Source organism: Penaeus chinensis, chromosome 18 (assembly GCF_019202785.1).
Source record: "Penaeus chinensis breed Huanghai No. 1 chromosome 18, ASM1920278v2, whole genome shotgun sequence".
Taxonomy (NCBI): domain Eukaryota; kingdom Metazoa; phylum Arthropoda; class Malacostraca; order Decapoda; family Penaeidae; genus Penaeus; species Penaeus chinensis.
In genome coordinates this window covers 30,565,316-30,587,815 of record NC_061836.1, presented here as the reverse complement: position 1 = coordinate 30,587,815, position 22,500 = coordinate 30,565,316, and the positions used below count along the sequence as shown (strand labels likewise).

At 34.2% G+C, this 22,500-nt stretch overlaps 1 protein-coding gene across 2 annotated transcripts; it reads left to right on the top strand.

Annotated features, from left to right (window-relative positions):
* Nucleotides 1–7,622: 7,622 nt before the first annotated feature.
* Nucleotides 7,623–22,315, top strand: LOC125034806 (organic cation transporter protein-like). Of its 2 annotated transcripts, none has more exons than XM_047626789.1 (12): nucleotides 7,623–7,885; nucleotides 8,117–8,216; nucleotides 13,783–13,891; nucleotides 14,565–14,668; nucleotides 14,897–15,051; nucleotides 16,275–16,443; nucleotides 16,780–16,927; nucleotides 17,819–17,910; nucleotides 19,185–19,444; nucleotides 19,749–19,852; nucleotides 20,320–20,474; nucleotides 21,738–22,315. In XM_047626789.1, the coding sequence occupies exons 1-12, from the start codon at nucleotides 7,807–7,809 to the stop codon at nucleotides 21,826–21,828; spliced, it is 1,566 nt and encodes a 521-aa protein (XP_047482745.1). In that variant the 5' UTR covers nucleotides 7,623–7,806; the 3' UTR covers nucleotides 21,829–22,315. The 2 variants fall into 2 exon arrangements, with proteins under 2 accessions (XP_047482745.1, XP_047482744.1); XM_047626788.1 differs by having other exon boundaries at nucleotides 19,749–19,933.
* The last annotated feature ends 185 nt before the right edge of the window (nucleotides 22,316–22,500 follow it).

Sequence of the window (22,500 nt, the reverse complement as noted above, 5' to 3'; positions counted from 1 at the left end):
CTTGGACAATTCAGTGATTTATAGAATTACAACATGACCGAAAACATTCAAAACTTTTTTACAAACTCTTTGCAACTGAATAATCCAACATTAAAAAAAATAATCATCAGCACGCCCAAAATACTACACTTATCTCGTCAAAATCGTGCCCACAAAGTATTCTGAAAGTCGTTGATAACACGTGTGATTTTGTAACTATTCTGAGTTTTAAAATTCAGGTTCCTGGTTTTATAAGCTATAGAGAAAGCTATCTTGATTTGCGAGGGAGTATAGTAGCCATAATGCGTATTTGGCAGTAGTTTTCCAAAGTATTCTCTGATCACTCGCGTTTTATTTGATATTTTGTTAATTTAGCCTTCAGTCTATAACATAAACATTAATATCTTTACTTTAATGCATTACAATCATAACATAGAGATCATTAACGTAGATATATCGATGCCCATGTTATATATGAAGGTTTGAATTAACAAAACATTTAATAAAACGTACTTTCGTACAATTGGTCTGAGACGCGCATTGCTCCATTCAATAGTTTTAAAAAATCACTTTCCCAGTTGTATTAATCTTTAGAAATAAAGGTTGTCTTGCATAGATTTGTTGCATGATATAACGTAAAATCAAAGAATGGATAATATATATTATAATATTTCTTAATAGAAACACAAAAAACATAATTATTTTTCAATTTTCTTACAGCTCAGCTTGATTGTATTTGTTGTTCGAACGAAGGCAGATATATATTAAACGTGATTTGACTCTACAAATTTCAATATATCTGTATAAAAGGCATGCATAAAATCAGACCAAAGATTGAAGTTCACCTCGGGCCACACGTTCTCTCATGCAGAATTTTAATCAAGGGAAACAAAATACATTTCGTCATTTCCTCCTCGCTTGAAGTAAGAAATGTCACGGATTTAAATATAACTCGCCAAAGAAAGCAAATTGTTATCTACGCAATACGCTCACATATATCAGTATATCACATTTTGTTATCAATTTTTGCTACCGAATTTACTGTTCATGCGCCAGAGAGGTATTGCTGACACAGCCACGGAACTACTGTAGTGTCATAGCAGTACCAATAACAAGCCATTTACTTTAATCTATTATCATCTCATAATAATATTTCAGAGAATGTTGCTTATATACTAGATTACAAAGAAATTCGAATGACCCAAAACCTTCACAAAGAAACACATCTCAAATTTCCTTCTGTCTTTCTACACGGAATTCAATGATACTATATCCCCGAACGGTATCTTAAAACAGGTATCCAAGTTTCCATAGCTTGTCTCAGACGCCATTTCCTCTCCCCCCCCCCCCAGATGAGGGTCGGCAACATTCTCGTCACAACCGGAGACTTTTCCTCGTGGACGCTCTTCGATTTCTACCTAGGCCCTTACGACACGAGCCAGGGACACCTCAACTTCACCCCCGGGGTACAAGTTTGTGGCAGGTACTTCAGCATCCAACGTGTGTCAGATGGCACTTACCCTCCTCTCAATATCATGGATGTCAGGATCTTCGTCTTGCGTCCGTGAAGTCGCAAAGGGATGCTGTAGTGAACCTTGTCTAATTTTAATTGTAAAGAAATAAATAAACATTACCATATGCCTTTAAAAGCATGCCCAGCTGTTTGCGGGTCACCTCAGGGTAAACGACCTTGTTTCCCGCCAGGTATCACTAATTAAGGCGAGATAAAGACCTTTTATTTAATTTTATTTTGCCGGCTCAACTTTTAGTGTGAAAATCATTTTATCTATGTATTTTATGTTCAGTCCTTTTTACATCTAATATTCATATTCTAATGTTTTAATCGTATGCAATCAAGATGAACCCCAAAAACTACCTTGTTAAGGACCTGTCAGACCATGCTTAGTTTCTTTTCTCTTGTTTTTTTTTTTGTTTGTTTGTTTTTACCAACCTCCACTGGCCTGACCTGACGTGCAGGGGTCACACAAAATCTGGTACACTTGCCTCTTTAGCTCTCGAGACCGTTAATATGCGCAGGCAATGCTCCTCTAAGCCAGAGATCCAAGGACGGAAGACTGCAACGGAGCATTGACCTGACATATTAACCAGGGAGACGAAGGCACTCCTTTTTTTTACTATTATTGGTAGTGGTAAATGTGTATTCGGCTCGCTGTGGAACACCAGTGTAACATTGAACAGATAAGTCTTGTGTTTTTTTTTTTTTTTTTTTTTTTAGAAATATTACTATTGCAGATGTACAATTGTTATATATTATCAAAGTCGATATATTAGTAAATGTTTTAAAATGTTTTAGTTATTTTATATTACCTTTTGTTCTTCTTAAGGAGTTGTGCCCAGGCTCCCTATTTTATGTTTGTTGTTTACGTTCGTAGGTGTTACAAGTACACAGTTAACATATGCCATCACAGAAAATGAGGGCAGTGTAAAGGAAAACGGGGAAGCCCAGTGTTTAAAAACCCTTCAGTGTTTTAATGTTAAATGTAGATTTTTTAGTTTATCTTAAGGGTTCAGTTTTACTTTATTTTAGTCATTTAACTTTGTTTTTAGTCCTAAGCTTTTATTTTGATTTTATCATATTTATCCCTGGCCCACCGTGCCTTCGGAGGGTTCTTGTCGCTCGGCCGCTCCGACGCGAAAAGCCCCATTTACAAACACAAGAATTGCGATAGTTGACTTCCTCAGGGTCACTTCGTCGCTTATTGTAGGGTTGCATTCACTACAATGTCGCTGGAAGTCCTTGTGGAGAAGTTGAGATAATCTTGCGAGTGTCTGTAAGATTAGTTAATGATATATTACTTTTTTATCTAGCAATTGTGTCCATCTGCTTATCTGTCTATGAATCTAAAATGGTGATTTAAATGCTGTATGTCAAATAAAAGTCGAATGAAAGGATCGAGACACTTAAAAAGTCAGAAACCAATGGGCTATAACGATGGAAGATATACATGTTGGATTATGCTTGTGTAAGTGGCGATCGATGTTCTAGCCACTACTACCCTACTACATGGTATAAGCTTGACAATCTCTTCCGGAGAAGGATGAGTGGGCAATCCCTTGACGGAAATTATTAACCCAGTATCATTAAACTGTACTGTACTGTAGAGTTTTTCTACCTTGGAGAATCTCAAATGTTAATCTCTCCTTATCAATCGGGAAGGTCAGGAAGAAGAGGCTTCCTTGCGTATCGTTGGATAATACGGAGTACTTTTGTGAGCTACAAAGAATACACTCGAACGGAACGGTGACGCTCGAATGTAAAACATTGACCCACACGAGCTTTTTACATTTTTTTTTTGTTTGTGTTTAAATACATTTATTATGGCTTTTATTTATGCTAGTATTTATAACAGTCATCTTTTTGTCTTTCTATCTACATATCTATGTATCTGTCCATCTCGCTATCTACATATCTATTTATGTCTAAATAGATAACCTACATATCTATTTATCTGTCTATATCGCTATCTACATTTCTTTTTGTCTGTTTATCTCGCTATCTATGTATCTATTTATCTGTCTCGCTATCTACATATCAATTTATCTGCCTATCCCGCTGTCTACATATCAATTTATATGTCTCGCTATCTACATAATGTAGCTTCCTTGAACACCTCGTGGCTCGTGGTTTAACAGAGAAATGATCCGCTAAACCACGCATTTCACGGGAATAATGGGAGGTCAGTCTTAACATGTATTCGATTAGGCTCGACGACACACGTACTCCTAGGGGCACGCGCAACCTTGAGCGTATGGAGGTGCCCGGAGATGCTTGGCAGTCTACACGTGGCGTTTAAATGCGAGTACACAGTGGACGGCACTATAGAAACAGTAAAAACAAATGAATGAATGAAAATACTAAATATGCTTATTTACGAAAATGAAGAAGGCTATTCAGTAATACGATTGTGACTGCAACATTTTAAGAATAACGAATCAGCTAATCATATAGCTCTTTTTTGTCCAATTTATTCCAGGGATATTGCTATCATTATTACTATTGTTGTTATTATATTATCATTATTATTATTATTATTATTATTATTATTATTATTATTATTATTATTATTATTATTATTATTATTATTATCATTATTATTATTACTGTTGTTGTTATTATCATTATTATTATTATTACTGTTGTTGTTATTGTTATTATTATTGTTGTTGTTATTATTATTATCATTACCATAACTACTTCCAATTATTATTGTTGTTATTATTATTATCATTACCATAACTACTTCCAATTATCATTGTTTATATTACCATCATTACTGTCAATTTTATTATCGCTTAGTATGCTCATCACCACCTCATCGAAGCTTTTGCCTGACATTCTAAGAAAAAAAAACGTTCGCATCTCCAACGTGCTCCGCGCATGATATAAACCTGTCCAGTTACAAGTCTATTGAACACGAACGCCAACGTTATTTTCACCTCTATCTGCATCATTTCAAAGCCAAATACCCACCATCTTGCCCACGATCGCAAGTATCCATTTTTAAGCCTGGACTCTCGGTAAATTAAGCCCCCCCCGTGTCTATGTAAATTCGCCTTTATTAGTTCTTGTTGCGGGAACAAAGACGTGTCGGTTAACTGCTTTTAACGAGCGTATTTTTTTTTTTTTTTTTTTGTGCCGCTAGTTTCTGTCGCTAAATTGTCGTTCGTTTAGAATGGTCGTAAGCCTTAAAGTTCGGGTTTTCGCCTGGGATTGTTAATTTCGATAAATGTTTCATAAGAAATTATTATAATAGTGTTTGTTTTAGTTTTGTGCGGATGTAGGTATGTGATTTCCTGCCTCATTACTTATTAGTTAATGAAATGTCTCATTCTCACTATATTGTTTTCTGGTAATAGGACAATAATGTCTTTATATATTCTTTACCGCTGTATCGAAACTGATTATTCTCTCTGTAATTTGCACACAATGTTTTGATGTAATCACTTGCCTTTGCTAAACTGTCTATTTTATAAATAAATTTTTACTGCAGTTGCTTCCTTATTGTTGGTTCCTGATTATAAACTGATTAAGATATGTTTTGTGCTAATTACTGCACTGAACTGTGGAGGATAGTCATTAATCCTCCTTGATTTTTTTTCACAAACAAACACACACACACACACACACACACACACACACACACACACACACACACACACACACACACACACATACACACACACACACACGCACAAATGTATATACAGTATATATATATATATATATATATATATAAAGAAGCTAGTAGAATGGAACAAATTTTCATATTTCTTCATAAGGAACAAACTACCCACATCGGACGCAAAATAGGAAGATTTGTTCATGATCACCCATAGTTTTGTTCATGCTTACAGGGACACACTACTCTGTTGAAAAATAACGTGTCTAAGATTTACAAGATCAACCGTGATTATACTGGCACATAAAACACATAAAAAACCCAGACCCAGACACCATTAAAATACCAGAAACAAAAACACGCCATTAAAGCATTAATCCATATTTTTTATGCATGTGTGTGTGAAGGCGAGGTGACGTGAGGCGACATAAGTAAAGGTAATAGTGTCTGTTCATCGTTATTCTTACTGTTAATAACCTCCTCCCTATGACACAATAACTCGGGATAAGAAATGGTTTCAGTGTCATCCTTAGACGAGGTAGCATCGAGTGTTAAGAGTAAGTGTGTGGTATTTTGATCGTTGTTATTATCATTAAGATCATAGTGTTATTTTGTCATCGGTATCGTTGTCATTTTATCATCATTGTGTTATTTCATCATTATCATTATCTGAATCGTGTTATCTTGGCATTATCATGATCAAAATCGTGCTATCCTAGTATTATCATTATCAAAATCGTGTTATCTTTGCATTATAACTATCAGATTTGTTATCTTAGCATCATTATTATAAAAATCGTGTTATCTTGCATTATAACTATCAGGTTTGTGTTATCTTAGCCTCATCATTATAAAATCGTGTGATCTTGCATTATAACTCTCAGATTTGTGTTATCTTAGTATCATTATTATAAAAATCGTGTTATCTAATCATTATATCTATCACATTTGTGTTATCTTGCATTATAACTATCCGATTTGTGTTATCTTAGCATTATTATAAAAATCGTGTTATCTAATCATTATCAACATCGTTTTCACTTGTGTTTATCTTGTAATGCCTATTTTTGTTATCATTATCATTTTCAATACGATTTAGTTTTAATGTAGACTTATGACATCTTTGATGTCTGTTTTTAATACAGTTATTGTCGTACGTATTATTATTATTATTATTATTATTATTATTATTATCATTATTAATTATTATTATCATCATAATTATAATTTATGTTGTCATTATTATTATTATTATTATTATTATTATTATTATTATTATTATCATCATTATTACTATTATTATCGTTGTTGCTATCATCATCATTATCATTATTATTGTCATTATCATTATTATTACTACTATTGTAATTATCATTGATATTATTTTTATTAGAACTATTATCATTATTATTATTATCAATATTATTACTATCATTATCATTATTATAACTATATCATTATTATAACTATATTATTATTATTATTATCATTATTGTTATCTTACTGTGATGATTATTATTATCAACATTATTATTATTATCATTATTATTAGTATTATTATCATCATCATCATCATCATCATTATTACTATCATTATTATCCTCAGTATCATCAGTATCCTCATTATTTCTAATTTTAAAAATGTTCACGTTCATTTTCTTTTTCATTTTCATTTTTGTAGAAAAGCTATGAATGAGAATGGACATATTCTTTCTCTTTCATACCTTTTCTTCATCTGTCGCAATGAACACGGTTCATTATTATTATCATCATTATCATTATCATTATTACTATTATTATTTATATTATTACTGTTATAATTATTGTTATTGCTGCAATTATTATTATTATTACTATTATTATTATTATTATTATCATTATCATTATCTTTATCATTATTGTTACTAATAATAATCATCATCATCATATTAATTTATTTTATAATTATTGTTATTATTATCATTATCATTATAATTACTATTATTATTGTTCTTATTATTATCGTTATTATTACCATTGTTATTATTATTACTGTTATCATTATTATTGTTGTTATTATTATTGTTATTATCACCATTACTAATGTTTCTGTAATTATTACTATCATCTTCATTATTACAACCATTATCTCTATTATCATTATTTTCGTGTTGTTCACTTAAGCATTACCATCACTATTATCATTATTATTGTTGCTTACTGTTATCATTATCAATGTTATTATTATTATCTTGTAATTATTTTTACATTCGACATTCTGATTTATTTAAATCACTGTTCAAGGTATCATTTTGTTTGAAACAGCATTAATATTTTCATTTATGTTTTCATAATTTTATTACTGTTATCACTGCTATTACTGGTATTGTTATCATTGTATTTTTCTACTTTTCATCATTATTATAAATTTTATTGGTGCTATTTCTACGGATATCATGGTCGTTTTTAAGATCCTTTATAAATATAATTTCCATTTTCATTAAACATACCATTCTTATCATCACCAATACCTTGTTTCCAGCTCACATAGTTAACATTAACATCATCAAGAACGTTATCACAATCAATAATCCCACAGTTATCATTAATATTACTAGTATCATTATTTGTCAAAAGAATAGTCAATGAGCTTACAGATTGATCTCTGAACCGGCGTTTGACCTGTAAGGACTAGATTACCCTTGCTATGCCCAAGTTTGACGACCTTCTCACACATCTTGGGACTGGGAGATGGAACCTGCTCTATGCCATCGCTATGGGCTATTGTTCGTATTATATATATGGGATGTTATTCGTATTAGTGACATATTGATCTCGGAAAAATAAAATGTTCTGGAATATTTTCCTAGTATGTGTATAGGCGTCTTGATATCCGGAAAAAAAAATCCTGCTTTGAAAGATCTGTAGGAATTATATAAATCGTACATTTTGTTTTTTATCTATTATTTTTTTATTTACCCTTTTTTTTTTTCTTTCTTTTTTTTACCTTTTACCAGGGGCTCTGCAGGTTCCCTACCACAGCATGGGCGCGGCATTCCTAACACCACACCAAGACTTCACATGTGTTAACTCCGACGTGGAAATTCTTCAAAACAGGTAGAGCGTTTTTGAAGCTTCGGCCACTGAGTTTTTGTTTTTTTTGTTTTACCAAGTCTGAATGTGGAAGATTTATGTTAACAGGAAACGGGAGGTAAAGTATACATTTAATGAAAAGTAAGAGGCACCATTTTTCTAAGGGACCTATTTCTGTGTTCTTTTTCCTTTACTATTTTGATTTATGTATCTATTATTTTTGTCTGTTTCTGATAGAACACCCTACCGTGTAGATGCTATGGTAGAAAAGCCCACATGCACAAATGAGATTTATGAATGACGAGACAAGTTTCGAAAGCCACCCGGATATATCTTTCTTGTTATCTGTCCATATCTATGTGTGCGCGATTGACATTGACACTGTAGAAAGGCTCTTTCTGTCACACGTTATCAGTTGAACATGTCAGCATCATGTACTGTCTCTCATTCCGCTCTCAGTCCGCAGCCTCGTGGGAAAATCTCATGTCACCAAGCTGCTTTTCTTTCCTTGAAGTATCGATTTTTCTCCAACTCGTGACTTATTTGTTGCTTAACATTAACCCAAACATCGATTCTTTTGCAACGGATATCATCATCGCTGCTTAATTCTAAGCTAAGGATCACACACACACACACACAAAGAGAGAGAGAGAGAGAGAGAGAGAGAGAGAGAGAGAGAAAGGGAAGTATTTTTTCCACTTGTTATAATGGATATTCTTGGTGTTACATGCTGTCTGTTTTATTCTGTTTCTAAATTACCCCCTGTGTGCAAGGAATGGCCAGGGTTACCATCCACTGGCGGCGAGGGATTTGAAGGCAAGTCAGCATGACTGCCAGACGAGACCGCTACCGCTGCACCACACAGCACTCAACTTTGATCTAAACATCGACTTTTCCCCAATAGATATCCTTGCTTTCCATATCCTCAAACAGCTACCTTAAACCAACTATCTCGAGCCTTCCATGTGCTTATCAAGACCCTGCCCTTACCATCACCTGTTATTGAGTACCTCCCTTATCAGCTTTTTTTTTTTTTTTTTTTTTTTTTTTTTTTTTATCCTGTTTCCTCGGAGATGAAAATGAAACCATGTGGATTTCGAAACTTTTTTTTTCTGATGAACGTTTGTTGTGTTTATCAGCTGTGTGATGCAGGGCCACGTTGATATGTGTTCTTTTATATATGTAATTATGTACAGTCGCTAAAAGAAAAGTATCATTACTCAGCAGATAAAACTGAAATGATCGCTAAGAGTTGATTCCAAGATATTGGTACTTATTGTTTTTAAAGCTTGGAATTGATGAAGCTTCATAATGTATTCGAATCAGAGCTGATATGACAAGGGCCTCGTATCACGCCAATATTAGTAATGGAGACCTCGTAGACCATCCGTAGTGTCATAAATATCAAAAGGGTTAGGTATTCCGAAGTTAACTGGATCCACCCGAGACTAGACCAGAAGTGGGCACCCTAGATACACGACGGAGGCAGATGATCAAGAAAATGTCATTCAAAACTATAAATCAATGTGCTATATGAAATATAAATAGGAAGCTTGCATTGAAGTGCATGAACATCATGAGCTAATGAAAACCATTTGATACTCAGTGGCAACAGCCCTTACATCTAACTGGCTTTGAGAAGGGGCGTGGCTGGTAGTTAGTTGCCATGTCCCCTGTGATTATTTTTTTTTCTTTTAGCAATCCATAACTACAACAAGGGATGCGAACTCGTTTTGTTCTGTTGGCAACGGCACGCAGACTGTCAGAAATCACTGAGCTGTTCGAGTGGATGAACAACAGTGGTGCTGGGGAGTTGAATGCTGGACCTGGACGAGATGTTTCTACCATAGGTGAGGGCCATGGTGTTCCCCGATTCAGAGACATTTTACCTCGTCCAGGATACCAGCCTCATCCATACGAGCAGTGTCGTGAAGGCGTGATTTCAGCAATACCCCGAGATACTGCTGTGTCTCATCTACCCAAATCGCCAGATCTCAGTCTCATTAAAATGTTTTGCTGGCCAGGAACTTACCCAAAAATCAATCGTCATACCATCGTTGCCCAAGCAATTACATGGGAACGATAGCGCTCTGCAGACGGACAGCAGTGGCATCCATACCACTAGACTTGCCAGCGTTCGCCAAGCTGGTGACAGTAACACGAAATATTAATAGTATTATATATTTCAAAACCCTATTTTTTAAAAATACAGCCGAGCGAAGTGAACAATAATTCAAGGGGCATTTTAACCTATAACTGGCTTTATATAGGTGTAATTAATAATTGGCCCTTGGAGGGGGGGGGGGGCTGAACAAACAGTCTATCAGTCGTCGTATCATATTGTTAAGTCAGGAAGAGTGAAGATACTATTTTTTTAGCGAGTGTTCACATGCGTTTATATATATCGTGTTTATATATATGGAATGTTTATGTCTGTCTACCCATGTGTGTGTGTGTGTGTGTGTGTGTGTGTGTGTGTGTGTGTGTGTGTGTGTGTGTGTGTGTGTGTGTGTGTGTGTGTGTGTGTATGTGTGTGTGTATGCATGTGTATTTATTATCTTTGTTTTGGTAGATAGCAAGTTAAATGCATCAAAGAGGTGTGTTAGAAATAAGGACGAGTTATCCCTAAATATTATTATTATTATCATTATTATTATTACTATTGTTGTTAGTATCATTAGTATCATTATTATTGCTGTCATTGTCATTATCATTATTATTACTGTTGTAGCAGTAGTTGTTGTTATGATAATACTAATAGTAATAATAATGATTATTATTATTACCATAACCATTACTGTCATTATCATCATTATTATCATTATCATTATCCTCATCCTTATCATCGTCACGATTATCATCATTATCATCTTCATTAGTATTACCGTTACTATCATTATTATCATCATTACTATAATCATTATCATTATTACTAACATTATCATTGCCATCATTACCCTTATCATTATTATCAACACTATCATCATTATCACTATTACCGACACTATCATCACCCTTATCATTATTACCAACACTATCATCACTATCACCATCAATATCATTATTACCAACACTATCATCACTATCACCATCAATATCATTATTACCAACACTATCACCACTATCACCATCATTATCATTATTACCAAGACTATCATCACCGTTATCATTATTACCGACACTATCATCACCATTATCATTATCACCGACATTATCATCACCCTTATCATTATTACCAAAACTATCGTCACTATCACCATCAATATCATTATTACCAACACTATCATCACTATCACCATTATCATTATTACCAAGACTATCATCATCTACTAACACTATCATCACCATTATCATTATTACCAACACTATCATCACCATTATCATTATTACCAACACTATCATCACCTTATTATTACCAACACTGTCATCACCCTTATCATTATTACCGACACTATCATCACCATTATCATTATTACCAACACTATCATCACCATTATCATTATTACAAACACTATCATCACTATCATCACCATTATCATTACTACCGACACTATTATCACTATTATCATTTTTACCAACACTATCATCACTATCATCATCATTATCATTATTACCAACACGATCATGACCATTATCATTATTACCAACACTATCATCACTATCATCATCATAATCATTGTTACCAACACTATCATCACCATTATCATTATTACCGACACTATCATCACCATTATCATTATTAAAAACACTATCATCACCATTATCATTATTACAAACACTATCATCACCATTATCATTATTACCGACACTATTATCACCATTATCATTTTTACCAACACTATCATCACTATCATCACCATTATCATTATTACCAACACTATCATCATTATCACTATTACCGACACTGTCATCACCATTATCATTATTACCAACACTATCATCATTTTCATTATTTCCATCACTATCATCACCATTATCATTATTACCAACACTATCATCACCATTATCATTATTACCAACACTATCATCACCATTATCATTATTATCGACACTATCATCACCATTATCACTATTACCGACACTATCATCACCATTATCATTATTACCAACACTATCATCATTTTCATTATTTCCATCACTATCATCACCATTATCATTATTACCAACACTATCATCACCCTTATCATTATTACCAACACTATCATCACCATTATCATTATTACCGACACTATCATCACCATTATCATTATTACCAACACTATCATCACCATTATCATTATTACCAACACTATCATCACCCTTATCATTATTACCAACACTATCATCATCATTATCATTATTACCAACACGATCATCACCATTATCATTATCACCGACACTTTCATCACCCTTATCATTATTACCGACACTATCATCACTATCATCATTATTGTCAACACTATCATCACCATTATCATTATCACCGACACTCATTACCATTATCATTATAACCGACACTATGATCACTATCACCATCAATATCATTATTACCAACACTATCATCACTATCACCATCATTATCATTATTACCAACACTATCATCACCTTATCATTATTACCAACACTATCATCACCATTATCATTATTACCAAAACTATCATCACTATCATCATCATTATCATTATTACCAACACTATCATCACCTTATTATTACCAACACTATCATCACCATTATCATTATTACCAACACTATCATCACTAGTATCATTATTACCAACACTATCATCACTAGTATCATTATTACCAACACTATCACCATCAATATCATCATTACCAACACTATCATCACCCTTATCATTACTAATACTATTATCACCTCATCATTATTACCGACAGTATCATCACCCTTATCATTATTACCAACACTATCATCACTACCATCACCATTATAATTATTACCGACACTATCATCACCATTATTATTATTACCGACAGTATCATCACCATTATCATTATTGCCGACACTATCATCACCCTTCTTATTACCAACACTATCATCACTATTATCATTATTACCAATATTATCATCACCATTATCATTATTACCGACACTATCATCACCATTATCATTATTACCGACACTATCATCACTATTATCATTATTACCAACACTATCATCACCATTATCATTATTACCAACACTATCATCACCATTATCATTATTACCAACACTATCATCACCATTATCATTATTACCAACACTATCATCCCCATTATCATTATTACCAACACTATCATCACCATTATCATTATTACCGACATTATCATCACTATCATCATTATTACCAACACTATCATCACCATTATCATTATTACCAACACTATCATCACCATTATCATTATTACCAACACTATCATCACCATTATCATTATTACCAACACTATCATCCCCATTATCATTATTACCAACACTATCATCACCATTATCATTATTACCGACATTATCATCACTATCATCATTATTACCAACACTATCATTACCACCATCACTATCACCATCATTATCTTTTTAATCTGTTTACCTACCTTTCAATTCCCATTCATCCTTCAGATCACAATGCATTTACAACATAACAACATCGGACGGCGAGAATGAGGAGCGACTTTGCACGGAATGGGCTTTTGACAACAGTACCTACGCTAGCACTATTACTTCTGAGGTAATAGGGTTGTTTAGTGGTACATAGTTAATGTGTCGTGTATTGTTAAATTGCAGATTTATTTTATTTATTTTGCTTAGTTTTTAATTATTGGTAATGTTATGAAATAATATAATTATGTATATATTTATTGGTACATTGTCACTAGTTAATGTGTCGTGTATCGTTAAATTCTAGTTTTTATTTTATTTTATTTTTTTTATTTTTTTAAATACTGGTAATGTTATTAAATTATATAATCATATATATATATATCTAGTGGTACATTGTCACTAATTAATGTATCATGTATCGTTAAATTATATATATATATATATTTTTAATTTTTTAATTCTGGTAATGTTTTGAAATAATATAATTATATATTTTTAAATGATATAATGATTTTGATGATATAATGTTATAATGATTTAGTAATGTAATGATATTGTGATTTTGATAATGTGATATAGCGATTTAGTAGAATACTGTAACGATTTTAATATAATGATTTAATGGTATGATATAATGATTTTGATAATACAATATAATGATCTAGATAATATATAATGCTGTTAGGTAATGGTTTTAGATAATAAAAGCATTTTAGGCAATATGATGAATTTAGATGATACAATGATTTAAGATAACAATAATTTCAGATAATATAATGATTTTAGCTTCTGTGATTTAGTTTGGCTTGGTGTGCGAATTCAGCTTCCTCCGGGCGACCTTCAAGAGCGTGTATTTCCTTGGAGCTTTCGTGGGGTCAATCCTCAACGGTTGGATCTCGGACAAGTAAATAAATCCCTCTCGACACACACACACACACAGAAACACATATACAGAGAAACGCACACACTCGCACAAGCACACACGAACGCACAAGCACAAGCACAACACAAGCACACGCACACGCACACACAGTTTACCTAAAATATCAACAACCATCTCCACACAATAACTGTTCTTCCCGTAGATAATAAACAACATCGATTCCTAATCTCTCTCTAACCAAATGCACAGATACGGACGCAAGAAAATGCATACCGCCGGCGTCCTTGCGTTCGTTGTCCTCGGAAATTCACTCTGCTGGATGCCCAACATCTCCGCTATCTTGGTTGCACGGTTCCTGATGGGCGTCGGTCATCCGTCATCCACCGAGACGGGTTATAGTCTAGGCAAGTATGAGTGTGGCGATTGTTGTTTAATGAGTGTGGTGATGGTTGTTTAAAGAGTGTGGCGATGATTGTTTAAAGAGTGTGGCGATGATTGTTTAAAGAGTGTGGAGATGATTGTTTAAAGAGTGTGGAGATGATTGTTTAAAGAGTGTGGCGATGGTTGTTTAAAGAGTGTGGCGATGGTTGTTTAAATAGTGTGGTGATGGTTGTTTAAAGAGTGTGGCGATGATTGTTTAAAGAGTGTGGCGATGATTGTTTAAAGAGTGTGGCGATGATTGTTTAAAGAGTGTGGAGATGATTGTTTAAAGAGTGTGGAGATGATTGTTTAAAGAGTGTGGCGATGGTTGTTTAAAGAGTGTGGCGATGGTTGTTTAAAGAGTGTGGCGATGGTTGTTTAAAGAGTGTGGCGATGGTTGTTTAAAGAGTGTGGCGATGGTTGTTTAATGAGTGTGGCGATGATTGTTTAAAGAGTGTGGCGATGATTGTTTAAAGAGTGTGGAGATGATTGTTTAAAGAGTGTGGCGATGGTTGTTTAAAGAGTGTGGCGATGGTTGTTTAAATAGTGTGGCGATGGTTGTTTAAAGAGTGTGGCGATGGTTGTTTAAAGAGTGTGGCGATGGTTGTTTAAAGAGTGTGGCGATGGTTGTTTAAAGAGTGTGGCGATGGTTGTTTAAAGAGTGTGGCGATGATTGTTTAAAGAGTGTGGCGATGATTGTTTAAAGAGTGTGGAGATGATTGTTTAAAGAGTGTGGCGATGGTTGTTTAAAGAGTGTGACGATGGTTGTTTAAATAGTGTGGCGATGGTTGTTTAAAGAGTGTGGCGATGGTTGTATTGCGATTAAAAGAAAGATAGAGAGAAAGAAAGAAAGAAAGATAAAAAAAATCGGTTAAGCAATAATAATGGTGAAAAGAATATCACGGATTTCATTGTTTTCTTCTCTCTCTCTAAAAGTGCAGAATGACAAAATAAATAAAAAGAACACAAAGAAAAACAAAAATCTGATAATCAGTACTTCAAGCAACTTTAATCAGTATGAAAGATAATCACCGTGAATCTAACACACGCACACACACACACACACACGCACACACGCACACACGCACACACGCACACACACACACACACACACACACACTCTCTCTCTCTCTCTCTCTCTCTCTCTCTCTCTCTCTTTCACTCACTCACTCACTCACACATATACTTTTTTTTCTCTCTCAAGCAGTCATGGAGACCTGTGAACCTCGCCTAAGGTCTGTGATCGGTATCCTCGTGTTTCTACCTTGGTGCTTCTCGCTTATCACCCTCGGAGGTTATGGTTATCTGCTGAGGGACTGGCGGTGGCTGATGTTCACTGTATCTCTGCCTGGGGTCCTCTATTTGCCTATGCTATGGTCAGTTTCATGGAATATGTAAATTTTTTTAGCCTTTTTTTTTGTTGTTCCTTGTTATTCTGAGGTTATTTTATTGTCCTGGTTATAGGGCGTTTTGCTGCAATTTATTCGTATATTTTTTTTTCTGCCTTATTTTGAAGAATTCTATTATTCTAAGGTTACGTACCAATTTTCTGCATTCTAATTACATCGATCCTTTTTTTTTTTCTTAAGTCTATCATACGAATCCTACAGTTAACCCTCTTTTCTTAACGTCTGGAAAGTATATCCCCCATTAAAAGGCCTTTTTTAAAATAAAGACACGTTTGTAACCACCACATTTCCCTCTGCAAGCAGGCTAATGGACGAATCACCCAGGTGGCTCATTGTACGGGGCAGACACGCAGAGGCTCTTCGTGTACTACGCCGAGCTTCACGTTGGAATAAGGTTGAGCTTCCGTCAGAGGAACAGCTGTACGCGATCATGAAGGAGACGCAGGCGGAGGTAGAGGCTGGATTAAGAGTTATGGAATTGGTATTGGGCATTGTGAATTGGGAAATAGGTTGAAGGGAATAGCAGAACGACTTTCAAATGGTTGTTGGTGGTGAATGCTGTGTGTGTGTGTGTGTGTGTGTGTGTGTGTGTGTGTGTGTGTGTGTGTGTGTGTGTGTGTGTGTGTGTGTGTGCAAAAAAATCGGTCCTAGTTAAAAAAAAAAAAAAAAAAAAAAAAAAACTGAACAATACTTAATTTATTTTTAGAGCATTCACGTTGCCCAAACAACATAATTATAATTTTCTGCAGATTTTCTGCAGATTTTTTGCAGAAAGGCGTGCACGTATACAAACATCACATACTTATATATTAATATGTATACATCAGATATCTTTTAACGTAAAGAAAAAAACTCCCTCTGGTTGTTTGTGCCTAGTCAGTAGGGTCACCTGGTGGTTGAAGTTCATATTTCACGAATTTTATAGGAGAGCTCGATTTATCATTATCCACAGTATTACAGAAATTACACAATGTATTACTACATACTGAAAGGCTATCATTATTAGTGTGATGCTCTGCAATTTCAGTTCATTTCCCCCTTTTTTGGAAACGTATGGATTCAAAATAACGAAACTCAACGAAACTCAGAATGTCTTCAATGTTTTGAATGGTTTGGTCAAGACCGATTATCACAGTTAAAAGAACACAATCTTCCATTATATAATCTGCATTTTTATCACATATAGAGTAACATAAGACAATAATAACAAAAAAATCCCATTTCATAATCTTTTTATAAATCCTCTTACATTCTTTTCCTTATTCGATCTGCATCTAAAGTCTTCCCAAGCCTATAGTAATTCTCTAATTAAAATGACAACTTTCTGTAATGTTCTGCACAGGAAACCGATTCCCAGCGGCGTGAGGCTGAACATCCTCGCGGACTGAAGACTACCCTGAAAAACGTAGCCAATGTAATTGCCGTTCTGTTTAGGTCAGTAGCCGGTTTGACTTCTGGACTGGTGTCTTGGAATCGTGGTTCTTGTTGAGTTGCTATGTAAATATTTATATATATATAGATAGATTGATAGATAGATAGATAGATAGATAGATAGATAGATAGATTTATATATATATTTAATTTTACATTGCGTTCATAAATGTTATTATTGTTATTCTTATTATAATTATAGTAAAAATTATTAGCATCATTATTATCTTTATTAGTAGTCGCATCTTTATTATTATTATCATCATCATTATTATTATTAGTAGTAGTAGTATCACTAGCATTACTAGTATTATAATCACTATAATTATTGTTATTACTAGTATTATCGTTATTGTTATCTTATTTTTCATAGTTGTTATCATTGTTACCATCATTATTATTGTGTTTGCTGCTGTCATTATTGCTATTATTACTATCATTATTATTATTATTGCATTTTTGTTATCATTATCATCATTATCATCGATATTGTTATAATTATCATCATTATCATTATATTCATCGATATTATCATTGTCTGTATTACCATTATTGTTATTATTATTAACATTATTATTATTATCATTGTTGTAATTAATATTTTTCTTATTATCATTATCATTACTACCATCTTTATTATTATCACAATCGTTATCATTATTGTCATTATTTTCGTCATTCTTATCATTATCACTGTTATTTATTAATATTTACGTTAATATCATTATCATTATTGATATTGTTATCATCATCAATTTTACTATTGAGGGTATGTACTCAGAAACAGAAATAAAAATAGTAATAGTGAAAATAACATGATTAAGTTAATTACAACAGTATTAACCCATTGCCGCCGGGGAAAATGAATAAAAAATGGGGGAAATGCTGTGCTAATTTTTTATATTTTTTTGTGTAAAGTCTCTACACATAGATGGCTCTGCCTTACCTGATTTCACCTTTCCTTGAATTGGCGGGGAAATGTATTTTTTACTAGTGCTATGAATATCGATGATGTTATTTCTATTATAAACATTATAATTACTATAATGTTATAAACATTAGTAAAAGCAAAATAAGATAACGTAAAATATTTTCTTAAATTAAAGAAAAGGGTAAACGGGCGAGACAGACAGTACTCGTAATTGGCTCATAGGTGATTTAATACAAGTAGAGCCATCTATGTGTAAAATCAATTAAACAAGTAAACTCACAGTGGGCATGCCCATCGCGAATGGGTTAAATTAATTTAATTACACCCACTCCTTGACCCCTTTCAGAACCAGAAAGATTCGGACGATAACACTCTGCCTGTACGCCAACTTTTTTCTGGTGGATTCTGTGTACTACGGTCTCTCTCTCGGAGGCGACAGGTTCGGTGTTGATCCTTATGCGTACATGGCCCTGGGAGGTGTGATGGAGACACCGGCCAACAGCATAACGATTCCTTTGGTGGAGAAACTGGGAAGGAGGGCTTCGAATATCATGTGTTTCGTTGTCAGCGGTGTCGCACTTCTGGCTCTCGGGGTTACGCCATCAAGTTAGTCTGTCGGGATGTTAATGTTAAACTTGGAGAGGTTAGTATTCAGTCTTTTACCGAGCGAGGTGGGTTTTTTTTTTATTATTATTTTCTTTAATGGGTTTAGCACCTCCTCTGAAAATATATGAGTGATGCGTAATATGGTACATTTCTTTGGGACAACTATGATCTTGATACAGAAACTGTCTATCACGATATTTAATTTTAATGCCAGTGTATTAACTTGGAACACACGAGTTTAGAAAATATTAACACCTACCCTGAAAACATATTAGTGATGCATAACGTTAAGTATTTCCCTCAGGTATTAGCTGGCTGGTGACAGCGATGATAATGATCGGGAAATTGGCTATCACCGCAGCCTACATGATGCTTTACTTCCACGCGAACGAACTCTTTCCGACCGAGGTGCGGCAGCGCGGCATGAGCACGTGCGCGATGGTGGCCAAAGTCGGCTCTGTTGCTGTCCCTTTCCTGGTGGAAATCCTGGTGGGATCATGAAGCTCTGCCTTTTTTTTTCTTTCTATTTTCTTGATCTGTTCATATGCACAGTAACTTGTGTTAGCTTGAAGGTTTATTGTTTCAGAAATATATATATATATATTTTTTTTTTTTTTTTAACAGGATAGTTTAATCAATGATTTATAAAGCCAGGTTATCCTGTAGGGTCTGCTTATATATAGTGGATACAGTAAAAGTACCTGCCACTGCAGGTTCTTAAATCTTCAGTGTCGTAACAGAAGTAGAAACATTACAAAACAAAATCACGCAAACTCGAAACGAGACGTTAACAATTTACATCATCAGACTTTCAAGAGCCAAACCTTGATCCTCAAAAAACAAAACATTCATGTGTGTTTTAACCTCCTCCTCAGGGTTCAATCGGATCGTGGGTGCCCCTCGTAACCTTCGGGGGCGCCTCGTTAGTAGCAGCAGGGATCATGACCAGGCTGCCGGAGACTCGCGGGGTTCCCATGAAAGACACCGTTGCGGAGCTGGAGGATTCGGCTGCCCATCGAGCACGCAGCAGGTAGCATGGATGAAAAAAAAAAAACTGTCTGAAATCCCCATTTGAAGTATATAAGCGCGACTGGATGTTACTGAATGTTAAAGGATTGATTTGTGGTTAAGATTCAGATTGTAGGAACGGATGATTGAGAGAAAGAATGGAGCCCATCTGATTCTCAAATTGCCAACAGTAATTGACTGAGACTCACATTAACGGTAATTGCTTGCTCTTACATAATGGCTAGGGTAGTTCCAAATACTTTTACAAATTTTGTTTTTATGTTTTTGCTTTACCCCAACCCAGAATTTCTGAACTATTAAGAAAAATATTAACTAATATTTTTTTTTTCGCTTTAATCTTTCAACACGAAATGCATATGAAACCGAATTTTGACCCTTTGCAAAGCCCAAGAGTCCAAGACCCTGAGAATAAGAAGCATCATTTTAGGTCAATGGTTTTCAATGTCTCAGGTCACATTTTCCCGTTTCGCTATCAAGGTACCTTAAGTTATATACATCTTTCTTTTGTAATAGCAATAACTCAAATAGTCTGTAGAGTGAAAATATTTGATTACTTATGGGAGGAATTAATATTAAGAAATTCTTACATTTTCATTGTTGCACAAAATTTCTACTAAAATAATGCCTATTCAGGCAGATGGATATTGATTCGTTATTGCCCTTACATAGGTATTTTATTATTCAATATCCGTACACAGTGTAGTGAGTACACCCTCTCCCATTCCCCTGAATGATAATTACATGAAAAGGCCAATCACTCCAAATTACCATTCTATAAACTTTTTATCGATCTATCTATAGACATTCTCCTCCGGGGGAGAAAAATAACAGTTGGGGATAAAACCACTAATAAACCATACAAATAGATAAGACTCAAATGATCCAACCTTCTGAAATGATAATAACAAACCACCTTTACCAAAAACTATGTAACTATGTGATAACACTGACGACCCACTTATCACTGTTTAAACGTGGCCTCGTGATCTGGTATTATGCTTGTTTAATTTCTCTTTATACCTCAGTGTCTGCTGATTGTAGGTATATCATAGTCTAGATTTTTAAACAAGAAACATCACTTTTTTATATAAATCAGCGTAGTGATATTATTACAAGAGTAAAAAGAGGAAGTTTGATAATATAAAAGGAAAACAAATGTGGCGTGAGCAGTAGATGGGACTCGTCTCGCACCATGTTTCAAACTTGTCCAAGATAACATTAAAGATATCTGTTTTGATACACAATGTTTATGTCTTAATTACAGCGTCACCTTCCTGTCTCCGAGTGAAGAAAAGAAGGACGGGTTCCTGGCTGTCCATGGACGACCATCACAATCCTCAGGGCACCATTTATAGGCCTACGTGAACATATTGTAAATAAATCGACGAAGGAGTGGACCAAAAAATACACGAATAACACGAAGGACTTTTTGATATATTGCTCCTTCGTTGTTTTATTTATAATAGGTTTACGTGTATTGCGCTACTGCTTTAGTGATTATTTACCATATAAATATGGTCTCTGAAGAAGTAGTCAAACCAAAGGACTATTGGGAATGTATGTTTCCTTGCACTGACTATTGTTAAAAGTTTACAAAGCGTTCACTGTAAATTCTTCATTATGAATCGAGGCAACAGTTCGAAGAGAACGACTGGGAGATACTTTCACTTCAAAACCTCCCTTCATTTCGACTTTTTCAGGGTTATTCCACCGTTGAATGGTGTCCCCGAGTTTTAAGGCCCTACCACACATGCACAGTGTGATTTGTAAATCTTATTTTTTTTCTTAGCGAAAACTCTCTTCGACAGTATTGTATAACATCAATAAATTCCCTGGACGTGGCTTATTTTACTGATTTACCTTTTCACATCCGCTTATTTACACAGACGCGCGCACACACACACATATGTATATTATATAATATGTACACATTATATATATGTAATATATAGTATATATTATCTACGTATATATTATACATATATATATACATATATATATACATATATATATATATATATATATAT

What these genes read in the sequence shown, in the direction of transcription:
- LOC125034806 (XM_047626788.1), top strand. Translation starts at nt 7,807, where the DNA reads ATGCCCAAGTTTGACGACCTTCTCACACATCTTGGGACTGGGAGATGG. An exon ending in AACGGTTGGATCTCGGACAA is followed by an intron (nt 14,669 to 14,896) that starts GTAAATAAATCC and finishes CCAAATGCACAG; the next exon opens with ATACGGACGCAAGAAAATGC. An exon ending in CGAGACGGGTTATAGTCTAG is followed by an intron (nt 15,052 to 16,274) that starts GCAAGTATGAGT and finishes TCTCTCAAGCAG; the next exon opens with TCATGGAGACCTGTGAACCT.